General features: G+C 32.3%; 2 protein-coding genes across 2 annotated transcripts in view; one reads left to right on the top strand and one right to left on the bottom strand.

The window, feature by feature from the left end:
- The window catches only part of LOC130444224 (protein still life, isoform SIF type 1), a 198,493-nt gene that overhangs the window by 87,660 nt on the left and 85,308 nt on the right, over positions 1-25,525 (bottom strand). Inside the window, exon 16 of the mRNA XM_056779281.1 lies at positions 12,222-12,367. Coding sequence (XP_056635259.1) covers positions 12,222-12,367 — 146 coding nt within the window. The remainder of the gene's footprint in view (positions 1-12,221; positions 12,368-25,525) is intronic.
- LOC130444225 (chondroadherin-like) lies at positions 1,639-2,719 on the top strand. The gene has a single exon (XM_056779282.1). The coding sequence runs from the start codon at positions 1,707-1,709 to the stop codon at positions 2,598-2,600; it is 894 nt and encodes a 297-aa protein (XP_056635260.1). The 5' UTR covers positions 1,639-1,706; the 3' UTR covers positions 2,601-2,719.

Genomic DNA, 25,525 nt, shown 5'->3' with positions numbered 1-25,525 from the left:
TTGTTGAAACAGACAGTCTCTAAAGACAAATGACAGATTTGTTTCTGAAAAAAACAGTCTCAAAAGACAAATGGTTATTCATTTTTGAAGCAGACAGTATTTAAAGACAAATGACAGATTTATTTCTGAAAAAAACAGTCCCAAAAGACAAATGCTTGTTCATTTTTCGAACAGACAGTCTCTAAAGACAAATGACAGATTTATTTCTAGAAAAAACAGTCCCAAAAGACATATGATGGTTCATTTTTGAAACAGACAGTCTCTAAAGACAAATGGTTGTTCATTTTTGAAGCAGACAGTATTTAAAGACAAATGACAGATTTATTTCTGAAAAAAACAGTCCCAAAAGACAAATGTATGTTTATTTTTGAAGAAGACAGTATTTAAAGACAATTGACAGATTTATTTTTGAAACAAACAGTCCCAAAAGAAAAATGGCTGTTCATTTTTGAAGCAGACATTATTTAAAGACAAATGACAGATTTATTTTTGAAACAGACAGTCCCAAAAGACAAATGCTTGTTCATTTTTCGAACAGACAGTCTCTAAAGACAAATGACAGATTTATTTCTAGAAAAAACAGTCCCAAAAGACAAATGGTTGTTAATTTTTGAAGCAGACAGTCCCAAAAGACAAATGACAGATTTATTTCTGAAAAAAACAGTCCCAAAAGACAAATGTATGTTTATTTTTGAAGAAGACAGTATTTAAAGACAATTGACAGATTTATTTTTGAAACAAACAGTCCCAAAAGAAAAATGGCTGTTCATTTTTGAAGCAGACATTATTTAAAGACAAATGACAGATTTATTTTTGAAACAGACAGTCTCTAAAGACAAATGACAGATTTATTTCTGAAAAAAACAGTCTCAAAAGACAAATGGTTATTCATTTTTGAAGCAGACAGTATTTAAAGACAAATGACAGATTTATTTCTGGAAAAAACAGTCTCAAAAGACAAATGGCTGTTCATTTTTGAAGCAGACATTATTTAAAGACAAATGACAGATTTATTTTTGAAACAGACAGTCTCTAAAGACAAATGACAGATTTATTTCTGAAAAAAACAGTCTCAAAAGACAAATGGCTGTTCATTTTTGAAGCAGACATTATTTAAAGACAAATGACAGATTTATTTTTGAAACAGACAGTCTCTAAAGACAAATGACAGATTTATTTCTGAAAAAAACAGTCTCAAAAGACAAATGGTTATTCATTTTTGAAGCAGACAGTATTTAAAGACAAATGACAGATTTATTTCTGGAAAAAACAGTCCCAAAAGACAAATGCTTGTTCATTTTTCGAACAGACAGTCTCTAAAGACAAATGACAGATTTATTTCTAGAAAAAACAGTCCCAAAAGACAAATGGTTGTTAATTTTTGAAGCAGACAGTCCCAAAAGACAAATGACAGTTTGTTAGCGTAGAAGACAAATGACAGTTTGATTTTGGCAAAAACAGATTTTGAGGGAAAAAAACTGAATATCCGAAACTTTTTCGACTTTTTAAAGCTAAATAAACATAAATTCATGTTGTTCTATGTACGTTAATACCAATTTATCCATCTCTTTATTAAATCCCATAAATTAACCATAATTTCAGTAATAAAAGTAGTTCACCCAGATAAATTTAGAACGTCCGGTATTTACCTTATTATTTGTTCTCTCACCAATCTACACACAGTCTAACTGAAGTAGTTCGTTAAAATGTTCGTCCTCAACCTCTTGTCGTTTTTCCTACCCCTAATTACCGCGATCAAATTCGATTTTTCCCTAAATTATCGTCTCGAAGACGATCCGCGTCCCCGTCGATTCCTCGCCGGCTCGATAATACCTGAAGATTTAGAGAACGCGACGGAGATAAGTTTAGATCAAAAAGTGCCTATTGTTTTGAGGAGTTTCGATTTGAGTTTCGTTAAAAATTTGAGGAAGCTTTCGATGGACGATTCGGGTATAAACGAGATCGAAATCGGTAGTTTTAAACACTTGGACGGTCTGCAGTACTTGAATATCACCAACAACCCTCTCAAAGTAATCAAAGAAGGTATTTTTAACAATATGACAGTGGAAGTGTTGAATTTATCACGAAATAAATTGACTACTATCAATCCCGGGGCGTTCGATGATATGGAAAACTTACGGCGCGTAATTCTCGATTACAACGAACTAACTTCGTATTCTATTCGATTCAAAAGTTGTCCGAAATTAGTCGAAGTGTCGGTTCAATATAATTTCATCCAGTACCTTCCTCAAGGCGTTTTCCAGTATTTGAAACATCGAAAACTGAAAGCTAGATTCAGTTTTAATAAAATCAATACGATTCACGAAGATTTATTCGACGTCGAAGAATACGATGAATTAGATATTGATCATAACGATTTAACGAATTTCGATAAAGAAATTAGTAAAGTTGGTATATTAAATTTGCAACATAATCATATCGAATGTTTACCGGAAGATTACGCGAAGAAGGAATTCAAGAAAGTGAAGACGGTTCGTTTAGAAGATAATCCGATGGATTGCAGTTGTCTCGGTTATCTTGAAGCGATGGCAAACGTGGTTGCTTCCGGATGCGTTGAAAACGAAGATACATCTCTTTAATACTCTGTATAATTCTTGTAATTCAATAAAATCTAAGTCCATTGTGTTTTATTTTGAGAATAACCGATATAAATATATATAATGTCAAAATATTTTACAATAAATGTTAGCAAATATGAACTGGAGATTCGTAGGTTTCACGCCCAACGCGTTGGGTGCTATACCATCAGCGCTATAGTGAAACTCGTTGCAATATACCCGGAATTGGAAAATTCAGAAGAATATACCGGGGAAGAGTTAAAACTTTCTTAGATAACCATCAGGAAAATCGAAACATTTACGAAACGTCTGCTTCAACATCTTTAAACGATTTGGTGTGACGGTCCACTTCTGGGAATCTTCGGTGCTAGATCGGGACTGTATGGTGGATATTCGAAAATGTTCCATTGAAATTGCTCGTTGAGTTACAAGTGTCGTAACAAATGACAGTTTGGTTTTGATAAAAACTGTCCCAAAAGACAAATGACGCTGTATTCTCCAAAAGACAGTCTTTAAAGACAAATGAAAGGTTATTCAGGTAGAAAACAGTCTATATAGACAAAGGACAGTTTAATTTCCAGAAATACCAATTTGTATTTCTGAAAGACAGTCTATAAAGTCAAGTGACACTTTGTTAGTATAGAAGACAGTCTAGAAAGTCAAATGTCAATTTGTTAGTGTAGAAGACAGTCTAGAAAGTCAAATGACAGTTTGTTGGTGTAGAAGACAGTCTATAGAGACAAATGACAGTTTGGCTTTGGTAAAAACTGCCCCAAAAGAAAAATAACGCTGTGTTTTCCAAAAGACAGTCTCTAAAGACAGATGACAGTTTGTTCACGTAGAAGATAGTCTATATAGACAAAGGACAGTTTAATTTCCAGAAAGACCAATTTGTACTTCTAAAAGACAGTCTATAAAGTCAAATGACAGTGTGTTAGTGTAGAAGACAGTTTATAAAGTCAAATGACAGTGTGTTAGTGTAGAAGATGGTCTATAAAGTCAAATGACACTTTGGTTTTGATAAAAACTGTCCCAAAAGACAAATGTCGGTTTGTTGGTGTAGAAGACAGTCTATAAAGTCAAATGACAGTTTGTTAGTGTAGAAGACAGTCTCTAAAGACAAATAACAGTTTATTCACGTAGAAAACAGTCTATATAGACAAAGGACAGTTTAATTTCCAGAAAGACCGATTTGTACTTTTGAAAGACTGTCCCTAAAGACGAATGACAGTTTGTTAGTGTAGAAGACAGTTTATAAAGTCAAATGACAGTGTGTTAGTGTAGAAGATAGTCTATGAAGTCAAATGACAGTTTGTTAGTGTAGAAGACAGTCTATAAAGTCAAATGACAGTTTGTTAGTGTAGAAGACAGTCTCTAAAGACAAATAACAGTTTATTCACGTAGAAAACAGTCTATATAGACAAAGGACAGTTTAATTTCCAGAAATACCAATTTGTATTTCTGAAAGACAGTCTATAAAGTCAAGTGACACTTTGTTAGTATAGAAGACAGTCTAGAAAGTCAAATGTCAATTTGTTAGTGTAGAAGACAGTCTAGAAAGTCAAATGACAGTTTGTTGGTGTAGAAGACAGTCTATAGAGACAAATGACAGTTTGGCTTTGGTAAAAACTGCCCCAAAAGAAAAATAACGCTGTGTTTTCCAAAAGACAGTCTCTAAAGACAGATGACAGTTTGTTCACGTAGAAGATAGTCTATATAGACAAAGGACAGTTTAATTTCCAGAAAGACCGATTTGTACTTTTGAAAGACTGTCCCTAAAGACGAATGACAGTTTGTTAGTGTAGAAGACAGTTTATAAAGTCAAATGACAGTGTGTTAGTGTAGAAGATAGTCTATGAAGTCAAATGACAGTTTGTTAGTGTAGAAGACAGTCTATAAAGTCAAATGACAGTTTGTTAGTGTAGAAGACAGTCTCTAAAGACAAATAACAGTTTATTCACGTAGAAAACAGTCTATATAGACAAAGGACAGTTTAATTTCCAGAAATACCAATTTGTATTTCTGAAAGACAGTCTATAAAGTCAAGTGACACTTTGTTAGTATAGAAGACAGTCTAGAAAGTCAAATGTCAATTTGTTAGTGTAGAAGACAGTCTAGAAAGTCAAATGACAGTTTGTTGGTGTAGAAGACAGTCTATAGAGACAAATGACAGTTTGGCTTTGGTAAAAACTGCCCCAAAAGAAAAATAACGCTGTGTTTTCCAAAAGACAGTCTCTAAAGACAGATGACAGTTTGTTCACGTAGAAGATAGTCTATATAGACAAAGGACAGTTTAATTTCCAGAAAGACCAATTTGTACTTCTAAAAGACAGTCTATAAAGTCAAATGACAGTGTGTTAGTGTAGAAGATGGTCTATAAAGTCAAATGACACTTTGGTTTTGATAAAAACTGTCCCAAAAGACAAATGTCGGTTTGTTGGTGTAGAAGACAGTCTATAAAGTCAAATGACAGTTTGTTAGTGTAGAAGACAGTCTCTAAAGACAAATAACAGTTTATTCACGTAGAAAACAGTCTATATAGACAAAGGACAGTTTAATTTCCAGAAAGACCGATTTGTACTTTTGAAAGACTGTCCCTAAAGACGAATGACAGTTTGTTAGTGTAGAAGACAGTTTATAAAGTCAAATGACAGTGTGTTAGTGTAGAAGATAGTCTATGAAGTCAAATGACAGTTTGTTAGTGTAGAAGACAGTCTATAAAGTCAAATGACAGTTTGTTAGTGTAGAAGACAGTCTCTAAAGACAAATAACAGTTTATTCACGTAGAAAACAGTCTATATAGACAAAGGACAGTTTAATTTCCAGAAATACCAATTTGTACTTTTGAAAGACTGTCCCTAAAGACAAATGACAGTTTGTTAGTGTAGAAGACAGTTTATAAAGTCAAATGACAGTGTGTTAGTGTAGAATATGGTCTATAAAGTCAAATGACACTTTGGTTTTGATAAAAACTGTCCCAAAAGACAAATTTCGGTTTGTTGGTGTAGAAGACAGTCTATAAAGTCAAATAACTAACAATGTGTTGGTGTAGAAGATAGTCTATGAAGTCTAATGACAGTTTTTTAGTGTAGATGACAGTCTCTAAAGACAAATAACAGTTTATTCACGTAGAAGACAGTCTATATAGACAAAGAACAGTTTAATTCTCAGAAAGACCGATTTGTACTTTTGAAAGACTGTCCCTAAAAACAAATGACAGTTTATTCACGTAGAAGACAGTCTATATAGACAAAGAACAGTTTAGTTTCCAGAAAGACCGATTTGTACTTTTGAAAGACTGTCCCTAAGGACAAATGACAGTTTGTTAGTGTAGAAGACAGTTTATAAAGTCAAATGACAGTGTGTTAGTGTAGAAGATGGTCTATAAAGTCAAATGACACTTTGGTTTTGATAAAAACTGTCCCAAAAGACAAATGTCGGTTTGTTGGTGTAGAAAACAGTCTATAAAGTCAAATAACTAACAATGTGTTGGTGTAGAAGATAGTCTATGAAGTCTAATGACAGTTTTTTAGTGTAGATGACAGTCTCTAAAGACAAATAACAGTTTATTCACGTAGAAGACATTCTATATAGACAAAGGACAGTTTAGTTTCCAGAAAGACCGATTTGTACTTTTGAAAGACTGTCCCTAAAGACAAATGACAGTTTGTTAGTGTAGAAGACAGTTTATAAAGTCAAATGACAGTGTGTTAGTGTAGAAGGTAGTCTATGAAGTCAAATGACAGTTTGTTAGTGTAGAAGACAGTCTATAAAGTCAAATGACAGTTTATTCACGTAGAAGACAGTCTATATAGACAAAGAACAGTTTAGTTTCCAGAAAGATCGATTTGTACTTTTGAAAGACTGTCCCTAAAGACAAATGACAGTTTGTTAGTGTAGAAGACAGTTTATAAAGTCAAATGACAGTTTGTTAGTGTGGAAGACAGTCTCTAAAGACAAATAACAGTTTATTCACGTAGAAGACAGTCTATATAGACAAAGAACAGTTTAGTTTCCAGAAAAACCGATTTGTACTTTTGAAAGACTGTCCCTAAGGACAAATGACAGTTTGTTAGTGTAGAAGACAGTTTATAAAGTCAAATGACAGTGTGTTAGTGTAGAAGATGGTCTATAAAGTCAAATGACACTTTGGTTTTGATAAAAACTGTCCCAAAAGACAAATGTCGGTTTGTTGGTGTAGAAAACAGTCTATAAAGTCAAATAACTAACAATGTGTTGGTGTAGAAGATAGTCTATGAAGTCTAATGACAGTTTTTTAGTGTAGATGACAGTCTCTAAAGACAAATAACAGTTTATTCACGTAGAAGACATTCTATATAGACAAAGGACAGTTTAGTTTCCAGAAAGACCGATTTGTACTTTTGAAAGACTGTCCCTAAAGACAAATGACAGTTTGTTAGTGTAGAAGACAGTTTATAAAGTCAAATGACAGTGTGTTAGTGTAGAAGGTAGTCTATGAAGTCAAATGACAGTTTGTTAGTGTAGAAGACAGTCTATAAAGTCAAATGACAGTTTATTCACGTAGAAGACAGTCTATATAGACAAAGAACAGTTTAGTTTCCAGAAAGATCGATTTGTACTTTTGAAAGACTGTCCCTAAAGACAAATGACAGTTTGTTAGTGTAGAGGACAGTTTATAAAGTCAAATGACAGTTTGTTAGTGTGGAAGACAGTCTCTAAAGACAAATAACAGTTTATTCACGTAGAAGACAGTCTATATAGACAAAGGACAGTTTAATTTCCAGAAAGATCGATTTGTACTTTTGAAAGACTGTCCCTAAAGACAAATGACAGTTTGTTAGTGTAGAAGACAGTTTATAAAGTCAAATGACAGTTTGTTAGTGTGGAAGACAGTCTCTAAAGACAAATAATAGTTTATTCACGTAGAAGACAGTCTATATAGACAAAGGACAGTTTAGTTTCCAGAAAGACCGATTTGTACTTTTGAAAGACTGTCCCTAAAGACAAATGACAGTTTGTTGGTGTAGAAGACAGTCTATAAAGTCAAATGACAGTTTGTTAGTGTAGAAGACAGTCTATAAAGTCAAATGACAGTTTGTTAGTGTAGAAGACAGTCTCTAAAGACAAATAACAGTTTATTCACGTAGAAGACAGTCTATATAGACAAAGAACAGTTTAGTTTCCAGAAAAACCGATTTGTACTTTTGAAAGACTGTCCCTAAGGACAAATGACAGTTTGTTAGTGTAGAAGACAGTTTATAAAGTCAAATGACAGTGTGTTAGTGTAGAAGATGGTCTATAAAGTCAAATGACACTTTGGTTTTGATAAAAACTGTCCCAAAAGACAAATGTCGGTTTGTTGGTGTAGAAAACAGTCTATAAAGTCAAATAACTAACAATGTGTTGGTGTAGAAGATAGTCTATGAAGTCTAATGACAGTTTTTTAGTGTAGATGACAGTCTCTAAAGACAAATAACAGTTTATTCACGTAGAAGACATTCTATATAGACAAAGGACAGTTTAGTTTCCAGAAAGACCGATTTGTACTTTTGAAAGACTGTCCCTAAAGACAAATGACAGTTTGTTAGTGTAGAAGACAGTTTATAAAGTCAAATGACAGTGTGTTAGTGTAGAAGGTAGTCTATGAAGTCAAATGACAGTTTGTTAGTGTAGAAGACAGTCTATAAAGTCAAATGACAGTTTATTCACGTAGAAGACAGTCTATATAGACAAAGAACAGTTTAGTTTCCAGAAAGATCGATTTGTACTTTTGAAAGACTGTCCCTAAAGACAAATGACAGTTTGTTAGTGTAGAAGACAGTTTATAAAGTCAAATGACAGTTTGTTAGTGTGGAAGACAGTCTCTAAAGACAAATAACAGTTTATTCACGTAGAAGACAGTCTATATAGACAAAGAACAGTTTAGTTTCCAGAAAAACCGATTTGTACTTTTGAAAGACTGTCCCTAAGGACAAATGACAGTTTGTTAGTGTAGAAGACAGTTTATAAAGTCAAATGACAGTGTGTTAGTGTAGAAGATGGTCTATAAAGTCAAATGACACTTTGGTTTTGATAAAAACTGTCCCAAAAGACAAATGTCGGTTTGTTGGTGTAGAAAACAGTCTATAAAGTCAAATAACTAACAATGTGTTGGTGTAGAAGATAGTCTATGAAGTCTAATGACAGTTTTTTAGTGTAGATGACAGTCTCTAAAGACAAATAACAGTTTATTCACGTAGAAGACATTCTATATAGACAAAGGACAGTTTAGTTTCCAGAAAGACCGATTTGTACTTTTGAAAGACTGTCCCTAAAGACAAATGACAGTTTGTTAGTGTAGAAGACAGTTTATAAAGTCAAATGACAGTGTGTTAGTGTAGAAGGTAGTCTATGAAGTCAAATGACAGTTTGTTAGTGTAGAAGACAGTCTATAAAGTCAAATGACAGTTTATTCACGTAGAAGACAGTCTATATAGACAAAGAACAGTTTAGTTTCCAGAAAGATCGATTTGTACTTTTGAAAGACTGTCCCTAAAGACAAATGACAGTTTGTTAGTGTAGAAGACAGTTTATAAAGTCAAATGACAGTTTGTTAGTGTGGAAGACAGTCTCTAAAGACAAATAACAGTTTATTCACGTAGAAGACAGTCTATATAGACAAAGGACAGTTTAATTTCCAGAAAGATCGATTTGTACTTTTGAAAGACTGTCCCTAAAGACAAATGACAGTTTGTTAGTGTAGAAGACAGTTTATAAAGTCAAATGACAGTTTGTTAGTGTGGAAGACAGTCTCTAAAGACAAATAACAGTTTATTCACGTAGAAGACAGTCTATATAGACAAAGGACAGTTTAATTTCCAGAAAGATCGATTTGTACTTTTGAAAGACTGTCCCTAAAGACAAATGACAGTTTGTTAGTGTAGAAGACAGTTTATAAAGTCAAATGACAGTTTGTTAGTGTGGAAGATGGTCTATAAAGTCAAATGACACTTTGGTTTTGATAAAAACTGTCCCAAAAGACAAATGTCGGTTTGTTGGTGTAGAAAACAGTCTATAAAGTCAAATAACTAACAATGTGTTGGTGTAGAAGATAGTCTATGAAGTCTAATGACAGTTTTTTAGTGTAGATGACAGTCTCTAAAGACAAATAACAGTTTATTCACGTAGAAGACATTCTATATAGACAAAGGACAGTTTAGTTTCCAGAAAGACCGATTTGTACTTTTGAAAGACTGTCCCTAAAGACAAATGACAGTTTGTTAGTGTAGAAGACAGTTTATAAAGTCAAATGACAGTGTGTTAGTGTAGAAGGTAGTCTATGAAGTCAAATGACAGTTTGTTAGTGTAGAAGACAGTCTATAAAGTCAAATGACAGTTTATTCACGTAGAAGACAGTCTATATAGACAAAGAACAGTTTAGTTTCCAGAAAGATCGATTTGTACTTTTGAAAGACTGTCCCTAAAGACAAATGACAGTTTGTTAGTGTAGAAGACAGTTTATAAAGTCAAATGACAGTTTGTTAGTGTGGAAGACAGTCTCTAAAGACAAATAACAGTTTATTCACGTAGAAGACAGTCTATATAGACAAAGAACAGTTTAGTTTCCAGAAAAACCGATTTGTACTTTTGAAAGACTGTCCCTAAGGACAAATGACAGTTTGTTAGTGTAGAAGACAGTTTATAAAGTCAAATGACAGTGTGTTAGTGTAGAAGATGGTCTATAAAGTCAAATGACACTTTGGTTTTGATAAAAACTGTCCCAAAAGACAAATGTCGGTTTGTTGGTGTAGAAAACAGTCTATAAAGTCAAATAACTAACAATGTGTTGGTGTAGAAGATAGTCTATGAAGTCTAATGACAGTTTTTTAGTGTAGATGACAGTCTCTAAAGACAAATAACAGTTTATTCACGTAGAAGACATTCTATATAGACAAAGGACAGTTTAGTTTCCAGAAAGACCGATTTGTACTTTTGAAAGACTGTCCCTAAAGACAAATGACAGTTTGTTAGTGTAGAAGACAGTTTATAAAGTCAAATGACAGTGTGTTAGTGTAGAAGGTAGTCTATGAAGTCAAATGACAGTTTGTTAGTGTAGAAGACAGTCTATAAAGTCAAATGACAGTTTATTCACGTAGAAGACAGTCTATATAGACAAAGAACAGTTTAGTTTCCAGAAAGATCGATTTGTACTTTTGAAAGACTGTCCCTAAAGACAAATGACAGTTTGTTAGTGTAGAAGACAGTTTATAAAGTCAAATGACAGTTTGTTAGTGTGGAAGACAGTCTCTAAAGACAAATAACAGTTTATTCACGTAGAAGACAGTCTATATAGACAAAGGACAGTTTAATTTCCAGAAAGATCGATTTGTACTTTTGAAAGACTGTCCCTAAAGACAAATGACAGTTTGTTAGTGTAGAAGACAGTTTATAAAGTCAAATGACAGTTTGTTAGTGTGGAAGACAGTCTCTAAAGACAAATAACAGTTTATTCACGTAGAAGACAGTCTATATAGACAAAGGACAGTTTAATTTCCAGAAAGATCGATTTGTACTTTTGAAAGACTGTCCCTAAAGACAAATGACAGTTTGTTAGTGTAGAAGACAGTTTATAAAGTCAAATGACAGTTTGTTAGTGTGGAAGACAGTCTGTAAAGACAAATAACAGTTTATTCACGTAGAAGACAGTCTATATAGACAAAGGACAGTTTAATTTCCAGAAAGATCGATTTGTACTTTTGAAAGACTGTCCCTAAAGACAAATGACAGTTTGTTAGTGTAGAAGACAGTTTATAAAGTCAAATGACAGTTTGTTAGTGTGGAAGACAGTCTGTAAAGACAAATAACAGTTTATTCACGTAGAAGACAGTCTATATAGACAAAGGACAGTTTAATTTCCAGAAAGATCGATTTGTACTTTTGAAAGACTGTCCCTAAAGACAAATGACAGTTTGTTAGTGTAGAAGACAGTTTATAAAGTCAAATGACAGTTTGTTAGTGTGGAAGACAGTCTCTAAAGACAAATAACAGTTTATTCACGTAGAAGACAGTCTATATAGACAAAGGACAGTTTAATTTCCAGAAAGATCGATTTGTACTTTTGAAAGACTGTCCCTAAAGACAAATGACAGTTTGTTAGTGTAGAAGACAGTTTATAAAGTCAAATGACAGTTTGTTAGTGTGGAAGACAGTCTGTAAAGACAAATAACAGTTTGTTAGTGTAGAAAAAATCTGTAAAGTCAAATGACAAATGACAAATGTTCAGAAGACAGTCTCTAAAGATAAATGACAGCTGGTTAGTGCAGAAGACAATCTATGGTCTCAAAAAATAGTTACCTCAACTTCACGACTGTTAAAGGCGAATTTTCTTGACAATGAAAGTAATGTATAGTAATCCAAATAACAAAGCAATTCATCTGTATTATTAAAAGGATTCCCACTTTATCCTTTCATTTCCCATTTCACTCAAACTCCTCGCAGTTTCCGGTAAAGGAATGTCAAATATCACGTTGAATGAAATGCTGAGAATTTCAGATACGACCAGGGATTCTTCAACGAAATACTATTCAATACTATCCAATCGATCGTAAAGACCGTAAATTGTTTTATATTTTCGCGTAAACTGTTTCTGAATAAGGAAAAAATTGATTTTTGTCGACTTACCCCGCTTTTCGTACCGCGCCCGTGCAGTTGAAAGAAGCAGCAGCTGTGCCAGTTTGTTTTGCTTTGTAGGGAGAGTTCATAACGCTCTCTCCGTCATCTTCATCGGAGACGGCTGTCGTTAAGGACATGCGGTCATCGTCCGAAATCTGAAATCAAAAAAACAATAAACACAAAAGTAGTACGTCCAGTTTTTGACTAGAAAGCAATGTGCAGCTTCATAAATCTTCTTATCCTGAAGTAATACTGAAACAGAAAGTCTTGTCTAGCATCTAATAAGAAAATGAAGAATTTTCTTGGGACACCCGGTATAGAGTATAGAGGTTCAATACTTTTCTTAGTTACATTCACAGTTTGGCACGCGGATTTTCTTATTTGTCGTAAAAATTTATCATAAAAACAGATAATAACCTTAAAAAAAGATTTTTGGATAAACGAGACCTTGCAGAACTCCATTTTAGTTCTAATTGACCTTGAAAATTTCATTTTGAACCAAATTTTCCTTGTAAAAATTCACGTTAAACTAAATTGACTTCGAAAACTCATTTTAAAGCAAATTGACTTTGAAAATCTAATTTTTGATGAACAGGACCTTGAAAAAATTCATTTTAGACTAAATTGACCTTGTAAAACTCCATATTACTCCAAATTGACTCTCGAAAACCCCTTTGAGATCGAGTTGACTCGTAAAAACCTTGAAAATCTCAATTTTGGTGGACAGCAATATTTTTACATTCTAAAACCCCATATTGACTTTTCGAAACCCATTTTAAATCGATTTGACTTCACTTAACCCCATTTAAGACCAAATTGATACTGCAAACTCCTTTCAGACTTAAAATGACATTGAGAACACTCATTTTAGAAGAAGTTTTATTTGTAAAAACCCATTTTTTTAGACGGAAAATCACTTTGAAAAAAATCCATATTAGTCCGAATTAACTTCTCGAAACTGGAAAACTAGACTTAATTAACTTTGTATAATCCATATTAGTCCAAAATGATTTTTTGAAAACTAAAATTAAATCTGAATGAACTTGAAAATCTCGTTTTTGATGAATAGGACCTTAATAAACCTATTTTAGACCTAATTGACCTTGTAAAATCCATTGTGGACCAAATTGACCTTGAAAAACCCCATTTTAGACCTTATAAAACCTAATTTTAGTACAAATTGGTCTTGTATAAACCGAATTTACCTCATGAAACTCATTTTAGAACAAATTGACCTTTAAACAACTCGTCTTAGATCGAATTGAACTGGAGAACATCCATTATAAACAAAATTGTTTTGAAAATCAATATTAGTCCAAATTGACTTTTTAGAAACCCAAATTAGACCAAATTGACCTTGAAAAGATCATTTTTGATAAAAAAGATCTCAACAAACCTATTTTAGTCCTAATTGCTCTTATAAATATCCATTGTGAACCAAAATGTATCCCGTAAAACCCATTTTAGATCAAATTGACTTTCAAAATTCCTCATATACAAAATTGAACTTGAAAATCCCATTTTAGACAAAATTATAGTACAAATTCATATTATTCCAAATTGACAATAAACATTTGTCCAAATTGACTTTCTTGAAACCCAAAATAAACCAAATTGACCTTGAAAATCTCATTTTTGATGAACAGAACCTTATCAAACCTATTTTAAATTTAATTGACCTCATAAAATCTATTGTGGACCAAATTGACCTCCAAAAACCCATTTTAGACCTTATAAAACCTAATTTCAGTTCTAATTTGCCTTGTAGAAACCGAATGTACTTCGTAAAACCCATTTTAGACCAAATTGATCTCAAAAAACTCGTTTTAGATCAAATATTAGTTCAAATTGACTTTTTTGAAACCCAAAGTGAACCCAAAAAATCTCATTTTCGATGAACATGACCTTAAAAAGCCTATTGACCTTATAAAATCAATTGTGGACCAAATTGACATAGAAAAAACCCAGTTTAGACCTTATAAAACCTAATTTCAGTTCTAATTTGCCTTGTAGAAATCGAATGTACCTCGTTAAACCCATTTTAGACCAAATTGATCTGAAAAAACTCGTTTTAGATCAAATATTAGTTCAAATTGACTTTTTTGAAACCCAAAGTGAACCAAATTGACATTAAAAATCTCATTTTCGATGAACATGACCTTAAAAAGCCTTTTGACCTTATAAAATCAATTGTGGACCAAATTGACATAGAAAAAACCCAGTTTAGACCTTATAAAACCTAATTTCAGTTCTAATTTGCCTTGTAGAAATCGAATGTACTTCGTAAAATCCATTTTAGACCAAATTGATCTCAAAAAACTCGTTTTAGATCAAATATTAGTTCAAATTGACTTTTTTGAAACCCAAAGTGAACCCAAAAAATCTCATTTTCGATGAACATGACCTTAAAAAGCCTATTGACCTTATAAAATCAATTGTGGACCAAATTGACATAGAAAAAACCCAGTTTAGACCTTATAAAACCTAATTTCTGTTCTAATTTGCCTTGTAGGAACCGAATGTACCTCGTAAAACCCATTTTAGACCAAATTAACCTCAAAAAAACTTGTTTTATATCAAATATTAGTTCAAATTGACTCTTTTGAAACCAAAAGTAAACCAAATTGACCTTGAAAATCTCATTTTTGATGAACAGAACCTTAACAAACCTATTATTTTAAACATAATTGACCTTATAAAATCTATTGTGGACCAAATTGACCTTCAAAAACCTAATTTAGACCTCATAAAACCTAATTTCAGTACTAATTTGCCGTGTAGAAACCGAATGTACTTCGTAAAACCCATTTTAGACCAAATTAACCTCAAAAAAACTCGTTTTAGATCAAATATTAGTTCAAATTGACTCTTTTGAAACCAAAAGTAAACCAAATTGACCTTGAAAATCTCATTTTTGATGAATAGAACCTTAACAAACCTATTATTTTAAACATAATTGACCTTATAAAATCTATTGTGGACCAAATTGACCTTCAAAAACCCATTTTAGACCTTATAAAACCTAATTTCAGTTCTAATTTGCCGTGTAGAAACCGAATGTACCTCGTAAAACCCATTTTAGACCGAATTAACCTCAAAAAAACTCGTTTTATATCAAATATTAGTTCAAATTGTTTCTTTTGAAACCAAAAGTAAACCAAATTGACATTAAAAATCACATTTTCGATGAACAGGACCTTAACAAACCTATTTTAAACCTAATTGACCTTATAAAATGAATTGTGGACCAAATTGACCTTCAAAAACCCATTTTAGACCTTATAAAACCTAATTTCAGTTCTAATTTGCCTTGTAGAAACCGAATGTACCTCGTTAAACCCATTTTAGACCAAATTGATCTGAAAAAACTCGTTTTAGATCAAATATTAGTTCAAATTGACTCTTTTGAAACCAAAAGTAAACCAAATTGACCTTGAAAATCTCATTTTTGATGAACAGAACCTTAACAAACCTATTATTTTAAACATAATTGACCTTATAAAATCTATTGTGGACCAAATTGACCTTCAAAAACCTAATTTAGACCTCATAAAACCTAATTTCAGTACTAATTTGCCGTGTAGAAACCGAATGTACTTCGTAAAACCCATTTTAGACCAAATTAACCTCAAAAAAACTCGTTTTAGATCAAATATTAGTTCAAATTGACTCTTTTGAAACCAAAAGTAAACCAAATTGACCTTGAAAATCTCATTTTTGATGAATAGAACCTTAACAAACCTATTATTTTAAACATAATTGACCTTATAAAATCTATTGTGGACCAAATTGACCTTCAAAAACCCATTTTAGACCTTATAAAACCTAATTTCAGTTCTAATTTGCCGTGTAGAAACCGAATGTACCTCGTAAAACCCATTTTAGACCGAATTAACCTCAAAAAAACTCGTTTTATATCAAATATTAGTTCAAATTGTTTCTTTTGAAACCAAAAGTAAACCAAATTGACATTAAAAATCACATTTTCGATGAACAGGACCTTAACAAACCTATTTTAAACCTAATTGACCTTATAAAATGAATTGTGGACCAAATTGACCTTCAAAAACCCATTTTAGACCTTATAAAACCTAATTTCAGTTCTAATTTGCCTTGTAGAAACCGAATGTACCTCGTTAAACCCATTTTAGACCAAATTGATCTGAAAAAACTCGTTTTAGATCAAATATTAGTTCAAATTGACTTTTTTGAAACCCAAAGTAAACCAAATTGACATTAAAAATCACATTTTCGATGAACATGACCTTAAAAAGCCTATTGACCTTATAAAATCAATTGTGGACCAAATTGACATAGAAAAAACCCAGTTTAGACCTTATAAAACCTAATTTCAGTTCTAATTTGCCTTGTAGGAACCGAATGTACCTCGTAAAACCCATTTTAGACCAAATTAACCTCAAAAAAACTCATTTTAGATCAAATATTAGTTCAAATTGACTCTTTTGAAACCCAAAGTAAACCAAATTGACATTAAAAATCACATTTTCGATTAGCAGGATCTTAAAAAGCCTATTTTAAAACTAATCGACGTCATAAAATCTATTGTGGACCAAATTGACCTTCAGAAACCCATTTTAGACCTTTTAAAACCTAATTTCAGTTCTAATTTGCCTTGTAGAAACCGAATGTACCTCGTAAAACCCATTTTAGACCAAATTAACCACAAAAAAACTCGTTTTAGATCAAATATTAGTTCAAATTGACTCTTTTGAAACCAAAAGTAAACCAAATTGACCTTGAAAATCTCATTTTTGATGAACAGAACCTTAACAAACCTATTATTTTAAACATAATTGACCTTATAAAATCTATTGTGGACCAAATTGACCTTCAAAAACCTAATTTAGACCTCATAAAACCTAATTTCAGTACTAATTTGCCGTGTAGAAACCGAATGTACTTCGTAAAACCCATTTTAGACCAAATTAACCTCAAAAAAACTCGTTTTAGATCAAATATTAGTTCAAATTGTTTCTTTTGAATCCAAAAGTAAACCAAATTGACATTAAAAATCACATTTTCGATGAACAGGACCTTAACAAACCTATTTTAAACCTAATTGACCTTATAAAATGAATTGTGGACCAAATTGACCATGAAAAAACCCATTTTAGACCAACTTAACCTCAAACAAACTCATTTTAGATCAAATTGACTTTGCAAGACCAAATTAAACTTGAAAAAAAACCATTTTAGACTAAACTAACTTCACAAAAACCCGTTTTAGACTATATAGATCATACAAAACCTATACCTTTCATACCTCAGCATTCTAAGGTAGGAAAGATAACAAAACGATTTGGAAATAACTTACGAAATACAAGCAATTAATTATGAACTTAATTAAAACAGTTCTGAGAGGAATTACGTACAATTAAAATGTGTTCGTTGGACTTAAATCGAAACAGTAGTCGAGTTATACCTTTAAATTACTACAGGTTGTCCCAAATATTTATTTTATCCCTTTTGATATCAAAATTTGATAAAAAACAATCTGGGAATTCAAATGGAGCTTCTAACTGAAACGAATCGCCACGATATATCGACGGATATACGTCTGACGTTGATATAAATGTCAATTTAGACTTTGTTCATGTTCGCAAAACGTTTCGCTTCAAGTTCACATCGGGAAATTCTTGTGGTTGTAGCAATTACATTTAGCGAGATGGGGATGGCGAATTGATAATGGAAAGCATCGAGGAATTTGAGGAAAATGCAGTTGCCGTGCTCAATTCATTAATAATTCATATCCGGCAACTGACAATTGCACTTGAACGCAATAGCGAATTCCAAGAAGGGAACGTGAAGTTTCGATCGGAAGTTATGGGGATTCGATATTTTTCGATACCCTGTATAATGAAATGTAATAGGATGGAGTCGGCGTATCGAACCGAATGTAGAAAATTCGATTTATTGCGAAATTAGGCTTGGAAAAGCTGATCGAATTTGGAAAAAGGGATTTTCGACAACTTCGAATGAGAAATGTGAATTTTCGACATAAATAAGTAATTTCTGAACTTATTCAACTTGGAATAGAATATACAAGAGCCCAAAAAGTATTAATTTGGATATGTGTAATTAAATTTTTATCAAATGAAACGAAAACCGAATTAAATTTGGTAGAACTGATTTTCATTCCTACAGAAGTCTATAGACTTTGTGAATACGCTTTTTGATTCAAATAGACATTGTTAAAACCCCGTTAGACTGAATTAACCTCGTAAAAAACCATTTTAAACCGAACTGATCTTGTAAAACCCATTTTAGATTAACGAAACCTTGAAAAAACCTATTTCGGACAAAAGTAACCTTGTAAAAACACATTTTAGGTCAAATTAATCCTGTAAAAATCTATGTCAGACCAAATTGTTAACGTGGAAACCCATTTTGAACCAAAGCGACCTCGTAAAGATACATTTTAGAAGCAATTTACTTTGTAGAGACCCCATTTTAGTTCGAAATAACCTTGAAAAACCCTTTTTATGAACATGTACCTGCAAAAAGCATATTCTAGACAAAATTGAGTTTGTGAAATCACTTTAATACTAAAATAACCTTGAAAAAATCATTATGGATCAAACTGTCCTTGCACAACCGATTATATCCCAGTTGACCTTGTAAAAACCGATTGTAGAACAAATTGGCCTTGTAAAAACTGATTTTAGACCAAATTGATCTTGCAAAAACACATTTCAAGCAAAATGATGTTGAAGAAACCAATTTTATCCCAGTTGACCTTGTAAAAACCAATTGTGGAACAAATTGACCTTGCAAAAAGACATTTTAGGCAAAATGACATTGAAATAACCGATTTTATCCCAGTTGACCTTGTAAAAACTGATTGTAGGACAAATTAACCTTGCAAAAAGACATTTTAGGCAAAATGACGTTGAAAAAACCGATTTTATCCCAGTTGGCCTTGTAAAAACCGATAAAACCGATTGTAGAACAAATTGACCTAGCAAAAACACATTTTAGGCAAGATGACGTTGAAGAAACCGATTTTATCCCAGTTGGCCTTGTAAAAACCGAATGTAGACCAAATTGACCTTGCAAAAAGACATTTTAGACAAAATGACATTGAAAAAACCATTGTAGATCAAACTGATCTTGCAAAAACCGGTTGTAGACCAAATTGACCTTGTAAAATATGATTATAGACCAAATTGATCTTGCAAAAACACATTTTAGGCAAAATGACGTTGAAAAAACCGATTTTATCCCAGTTGACCTTGTAAAAACCGATTGTAGAACAAATTGACCTTGCAAAAAGACATTTTAGAAAAAATGACATTGAAAAAACCATTGTAGATCAAACTGACCTTGAAAAAACCGGTTGTAGACCAAATTGACCTTGTAAAATATGATTATAGACCAAATTGATCTTGCAAAAACACATTTTAGGCAAAATGACGTTGAAAAAACCGATTTTATCCCAGTTGACCTTGTAAAAACCGATTGTAGAACAAATTGACCTTGCAAAAAGACATTTTAGAAAAAATGACATTGAAAAAACCATTGTAGATCAAACTGACCTTGAAAAAACCGGTTGTAGACCAAATTGACCTTGTAAAATATGATTATAGACCAAATTGATCTTGCAAAAACACATTCTAGGCAAAATGACGTTGAAAAAACCGATATTAGATCTAATTGATATAGCTAAAAGTTATTTTGGACAATATGGAGTTTGAAAAAACCATTGTGGATAAAACCTTGCAAAATCGATTCTAGACGCAAGTTGACCTTAAAAAAACAATTTTAGACCAAATTGACCTTGATAAAACACATTTTAAACAATATCGACATTGAAAAACCATTGTAAATCAAACTAACTTTGCAACAACCTATTTTGGATCCAGTTGACCTTGAAAAAATCGATTTTATATGAAATTGATCTCGCAAAAACTTATTTTTGACAATATTAACATTGAAAAATAATTGTAAATCGAACTGACCTTGCGCCAACCGATTTTGGACACAGATTACCTTGAAAAAACCGATTTTAGATCGAATTGATCTTGCAAAAACTTATTTTGGACAATATCCAGTTTGAAAAAACCATTTGTAGATCAAACTGACTTTGCAAAACCGATTTTAGATGCAAGTTGACCTTAAAAAAACAATTTTAGACCAAATTGACCTTGATAAAACACATTTTGAACAATATTGACCTTGAAAAAACCATTTTAAATCAAATTGACATTGCACCAACTGATTTTGGACAGAGGTGACCTTGTAAAAACCGATTTTATATCAAATTAACGTCGCAAAAACTTATTTTTGTACAATATTAACCTTAAAAAACCATTGTAAATCAGAATTAAAAAAAAACTCGAGCCCAATTTTTTAATATTATAGTTGAAAATTAAAATGCTCATTTCTGACCAAGTTCAATTGAAAAAGCACTTAGACAAGGAAAGCTAATTATCAATAAATTCAACTGGAAACATCCAATTTTCGATAGAAATAAACTAAGAAAAGCTCATTTTTAACCCAATAAGACTAAGCAAGCCCAATTTTTACCAAATAACCTTAAGAAAGCTCATTTTTGAACTAATACCCTTTTGATTCAATAAAACATGAAAAAACTAAGAAACGGAAAAAATATATTCATAAATTTAACTTCGAAAAACGGTTTCTAGTCTTGAAACCCCCAAATTTGAATATAATGAAACCCAAAAGTATTCAGACGGTAAATTTACGTCGAACTATATTCTATTTACGAAAAAACTGAACTTGAAATCAACTTTCTATCTGAGAAACTTCGATATTGAACAAATTAAATATTCCGAAACAAATTTGTGATTAAATCGGACAAATTTTAGTGAGAGTATCCTTAGAGAAACAACTTCCCACCATTTCATTTTATTATTCAAGATACCCTGTATAATAAATTGCAATTGTATGAAATAAAAGTCGTAATACGAACGCGCGAAGAATTTTATCAATTCGTGTTTCCCTTATTTCCATATTTAATGAGAACTAAACATGCCGTACACAAATTTAATGTCATTCAATTTCTTTTTCATCCCTCAACCAACTACTAGTTACATTTCGCAGTCATTTATATAATTTCGCACGTATTTTCCCCGCAAAGTCCGTCATAAAATGGATGAAGTCTAGATACACGTCATCCATTTTAATGTAGCGCTGCGTCAAAAGAAGTTATTCAATAAAAAATTTCAAAGGACAAGGATACAGATTGAATCCAGGTAGGAACTTGAAAAGATTAATTATAGTATAACATAGAAAAATTGAATAAATGGGGTTATTTGGGGACCGAATTTGAGACAAGATTATATATATCTTAGGCTGAAACGTATTTTGGATCGAATTGACCTTGCAAAAACATGTTTTGGACTATATTGACCTTTAAAAAATCATTGTGTGTCAAACTGACCTAGCAAAAACCGATTTTATCTTAGTTGACATTGTAAAAACCGATTTTAGACCAAACTGATCTTGTAAAAACACATTTTAGGCAAAATGACATTGAAAATACCATTGTAGATCAAACTGACCTTGAAAAAACCGATTTTATCTCAGTTGACATTGCAAAAACCAGTTGTAGACAAAATTGACCTTGCAAAAACACATTTTAGGCAAAATGACATTGAAAAAACCATTGTAGATCAAACTGACCTTGAAAAAACCGATTTTATCTCAGTTGTAGACAAAATTGACCTTGCAAAAACACATTTTAGGCAAAATGACATTGAAAAAACCATTGTAGATCAAACTGACCTTGAAAAAACCGATTTTATCTCAGTTGTAGACAAAATTGACCTTGCAAAAACACATTTTAGGCAAAATGACATTGAAAAACCATTGTAGATCAAACTGACTTTGCAAAACCGATTTTATCTCAGTTGACATTGTAAAAACCGATTTTAGACCAAAATGATCTTGCAAAAACACATTTTAGGCAAAATGACATTGAAAAAACCATTGTAGATCAAACTGACCTTGAAAAAACGGATTTTATCTCAGTTGACATTGTAAAAACCGATTTTAGACCAAATTGATCTTGTAAAAACAGATTGTAGACGAAATTGTCTTGTAAAAACACATTTTAGGCAAAATGACATTGAAAATACCATTGTAGATCAAACTGACATTGCAAAAACCGGTTGTATACCAAATTGATCTTACAAAAACCGATTGTAGTCCAAATTGATTTTACAAAAACATATTTTAGGCAAAATGACGTTGAAAAAACCGTTTTCATTCCAGTTGACATTGCAAAAACCGGTTGTAGACCAAATTGATCTTACAAAAACCGATTGTAGTCCAAATTGATTTTACAAAAACATATTTTAGGCAAAATGACGTTGAAAAAACCGTTTTCATTCCAGTTGACATTGCAAAAACCGGTTGTAGACCAAATTGACCTTGTAAAAACCGATTGTAGACCAAATTGATTTTACAAAAACATATTTTAGGCAAAATGACGTTGAAAAAACCGTTTTCATTCCAGTTGACATTGCAAAAACCGGTTGTAGACCAAATTGATCTTACAAAAACATATTTTAGACAAAATGACGTTGAAAAAACCGTTTTCATCCCAGTTGACAATGCAAAAATCGGTTGTATACCAAATTGACCTTGTAAAAACCGATTGTAGATCGAATTGACCTTGTAAAAACCGATTGTAGACCAAATTGATCTTACAAAAACATATTTTAGGCAAAATGACGTTGAAAAAACCGTTTTCATCCCAGTTGACATTGCAAAAACCGGTTGTAGACCAAATTGACCTTATAAAAACCGATTGTAGACCAAATTGATTTTACAAAAACATATTTTAGGCAAAATGACGTTGAAAAAACCGTTTTCATCCCAGTTGACATTGCAAAAACCGATTGTAGATCGAATTGACCTTGTAAAAACCGATTGTAGACCAAATTGATCTTACAAAAACATATTTTAGGCAAAATGACGTTGAAAAAACCGTTTTCATCCCAGTTGACATTGCAAAAACCGGTTGTAGACCAAATTGACCTTATAAAAACCGATTGTAGACCAAATTGATTTTACAAAAACATATTTTAGGCAAAATGACGTTGAAAAAACCGTTTTCATCCCAGTTGACATTGCAAAAACCGGTTGTAGACCAAATTGACCTTATAAAAACCGATTGTAGACCAAATTGATTTTACAAAAACATATTTTAGGCAAAATGACGTTGAAAAACCCGTTTTCATTCCAGTTGACATTGCAAAAACCGGTTGTAGACCAAATTGACCTTGTAAAAACCGATTGTAGAGCAAACTGACCTTGAAAAAAAAACGATTTTAAACCCAGACAAGATGAATATTTCTTAAACTATTAGACTGTTCTCCCAAATAACTATTGACATAACTCTTCCAATATCAATTTCAGAAGACAGTTAAGCGAAGTACAATCAATATTTCATAAATACCACTGTACTCATACCAAATTATTATACTCCTCGTATAAAATTCGGTAAACGAATAACAAACCGTCAGTCCACGTGGACTCATCATCACCACTGTTTAACAATAAAAACATCGAATCGTAAACATAAAGTGCATTTCTATTGGACGATGCTGTCGGTAGGCGTATGTACACGATTTCTTCGAGATATTCCTGCCAGACAGTCCGCGATAAGCAGTGGCGTTACTTGGTGACATTAATTCAATTAATAAATCTCTTTAAATAAATAGAAATTGCTTTTTTCGTGTTCGATTTAATAAAAAATTACTTTCTCAAGAGTAATTTGGTTGAAATTCTGATCTGCTATTTTAACTATGGTCTTAACTTTGTTTAGTCGAAAATTTCTTCTGATTTGGTCTAAATTTGTCTTTTCTACTTGTCGATTGGTCAAGAATTGGCTCCTCTATGTTAAATCTGCTCAAAATTTGGCTTTTTCATATTTAAAATGATCAAAACTTTGAATTCTAATACTAATAAGGTCAAAATTTGGTTTTTTCGTGTTGAATTTAGATACAATGAAAAGTTTTGTTCTTAATTTGGACAGTAATCACGACAAATAGAGTCGTAAATTGTTTTTTTTTCCAATTTTTGCCATCAGAAGGCTACTTTTTTGTATCAAATTTTGTTTTTCTAATCTCAATTAGATCAAAAATCTCTTGGGTCCACCACAAGGTTTTTTTTGTTACAAATGCCAGCTTTATCAATTCAACCGCATCCAACTGTAAGTAGAATGTATAAGAAAAAACATTTATGTATCGGCTTATATATCTAAAGTCTGTTCAAATCCCAGCCACTCGTCATCGTTCAAAGTTGGCGGTTGCATGAATTCCCGAGTGCCCTTGAATGTAATTTACGCGAAGCTGCATTTCTGATTTATCCTATTAGAATTTACATTTACAGGTACAATTACTGTTTACTGCAACCCTCCAACGTATACCAACTTTGAGATATTTGCATAAAATTTTTCTTCCCAAACCTACAACTCCATCGACGTCAATGAATAATTAATGAATTTACTTAGAAATTCAATACGTCAGCTCGATTTATTTTCATGGTATTATCCGAAGTAATAAAAAAATTGAAATAATTGGAGGAAAGTCATGGATTTAGCAAATTTAAAAGTTGAAAACGATGATTAAGAACGTGAATTCCAACGAAAATTGAAGCAAATCTGGTAATAATGGATGAAATCATTCTATAATTTCCTGTCGATTGAAATTTTCATTTCAAACGACGTTAAAACAAGTATTCCTTAATATAAAGTATAATTACAAAAATAAACGCGAGACAGACCACGTCAAAAACGTCCGAAAGAAATAGAATTTCAGTGGAACCAAGCAAATACGCGAAGTCTGAATCAAATACGCGGGGTCTAAAGCAAATTCGCGAAGTCTAAAGCAAGTACGTGATGTCCAAAGCAAATACGCGAAGTCCAAATCAAATACGCGAAGTCTGAAGCAAATACGCGGGGTCTAAAGCAAATTCGCCAAGTCTAAAGCAAGTACGTGAAGTCCAAAGCAAATACGCGAGGTCTAAAGCAAATAAGCGAAGTCTAAAGCAAGTACCTGAAGTCCAAAGCAAATAAGTGAAGTCTAAAGCGTGTACGTGAAGTCGAAAGAAATTTACGCGAAGTTTAAAACAAATATGCGAAGTCTAAAGCAAGTACGTGAAGTCTAAAGCAAATAAGCGAAGTCTAAAGCAAGTACGTGAAGTCCAAAGCAAATACGCGAGGTCTAAAGCAAATAAGCGAAGTCTAAAGTAAGTACCTAAAGTCCAAAGCAAGTACGTGAAGTCTAAAGCAAATAAGCGAAGTCTAAAGCAAGTACCTGAAG

Source organism: Diorhabda sublineata, chromosome 5 (genome assembly GCF_026230105.1).
Source record: "Diorhabda sublineata isolate icDioSubl1.1 chromosome 5, icDioSubl1.1, whole genome shotgun sequence".
In the NCBI taxonomy this organism is placed as follows: Eukaryota; Metazoa; Arthropoda; class Insecta; order Coleoptera; family Chrysomelidae; genus Diorhabda; species Diorhabda sublineata.
This window is presented reverse-complemented; position numbering and strand designations above follow the sequence as displayed.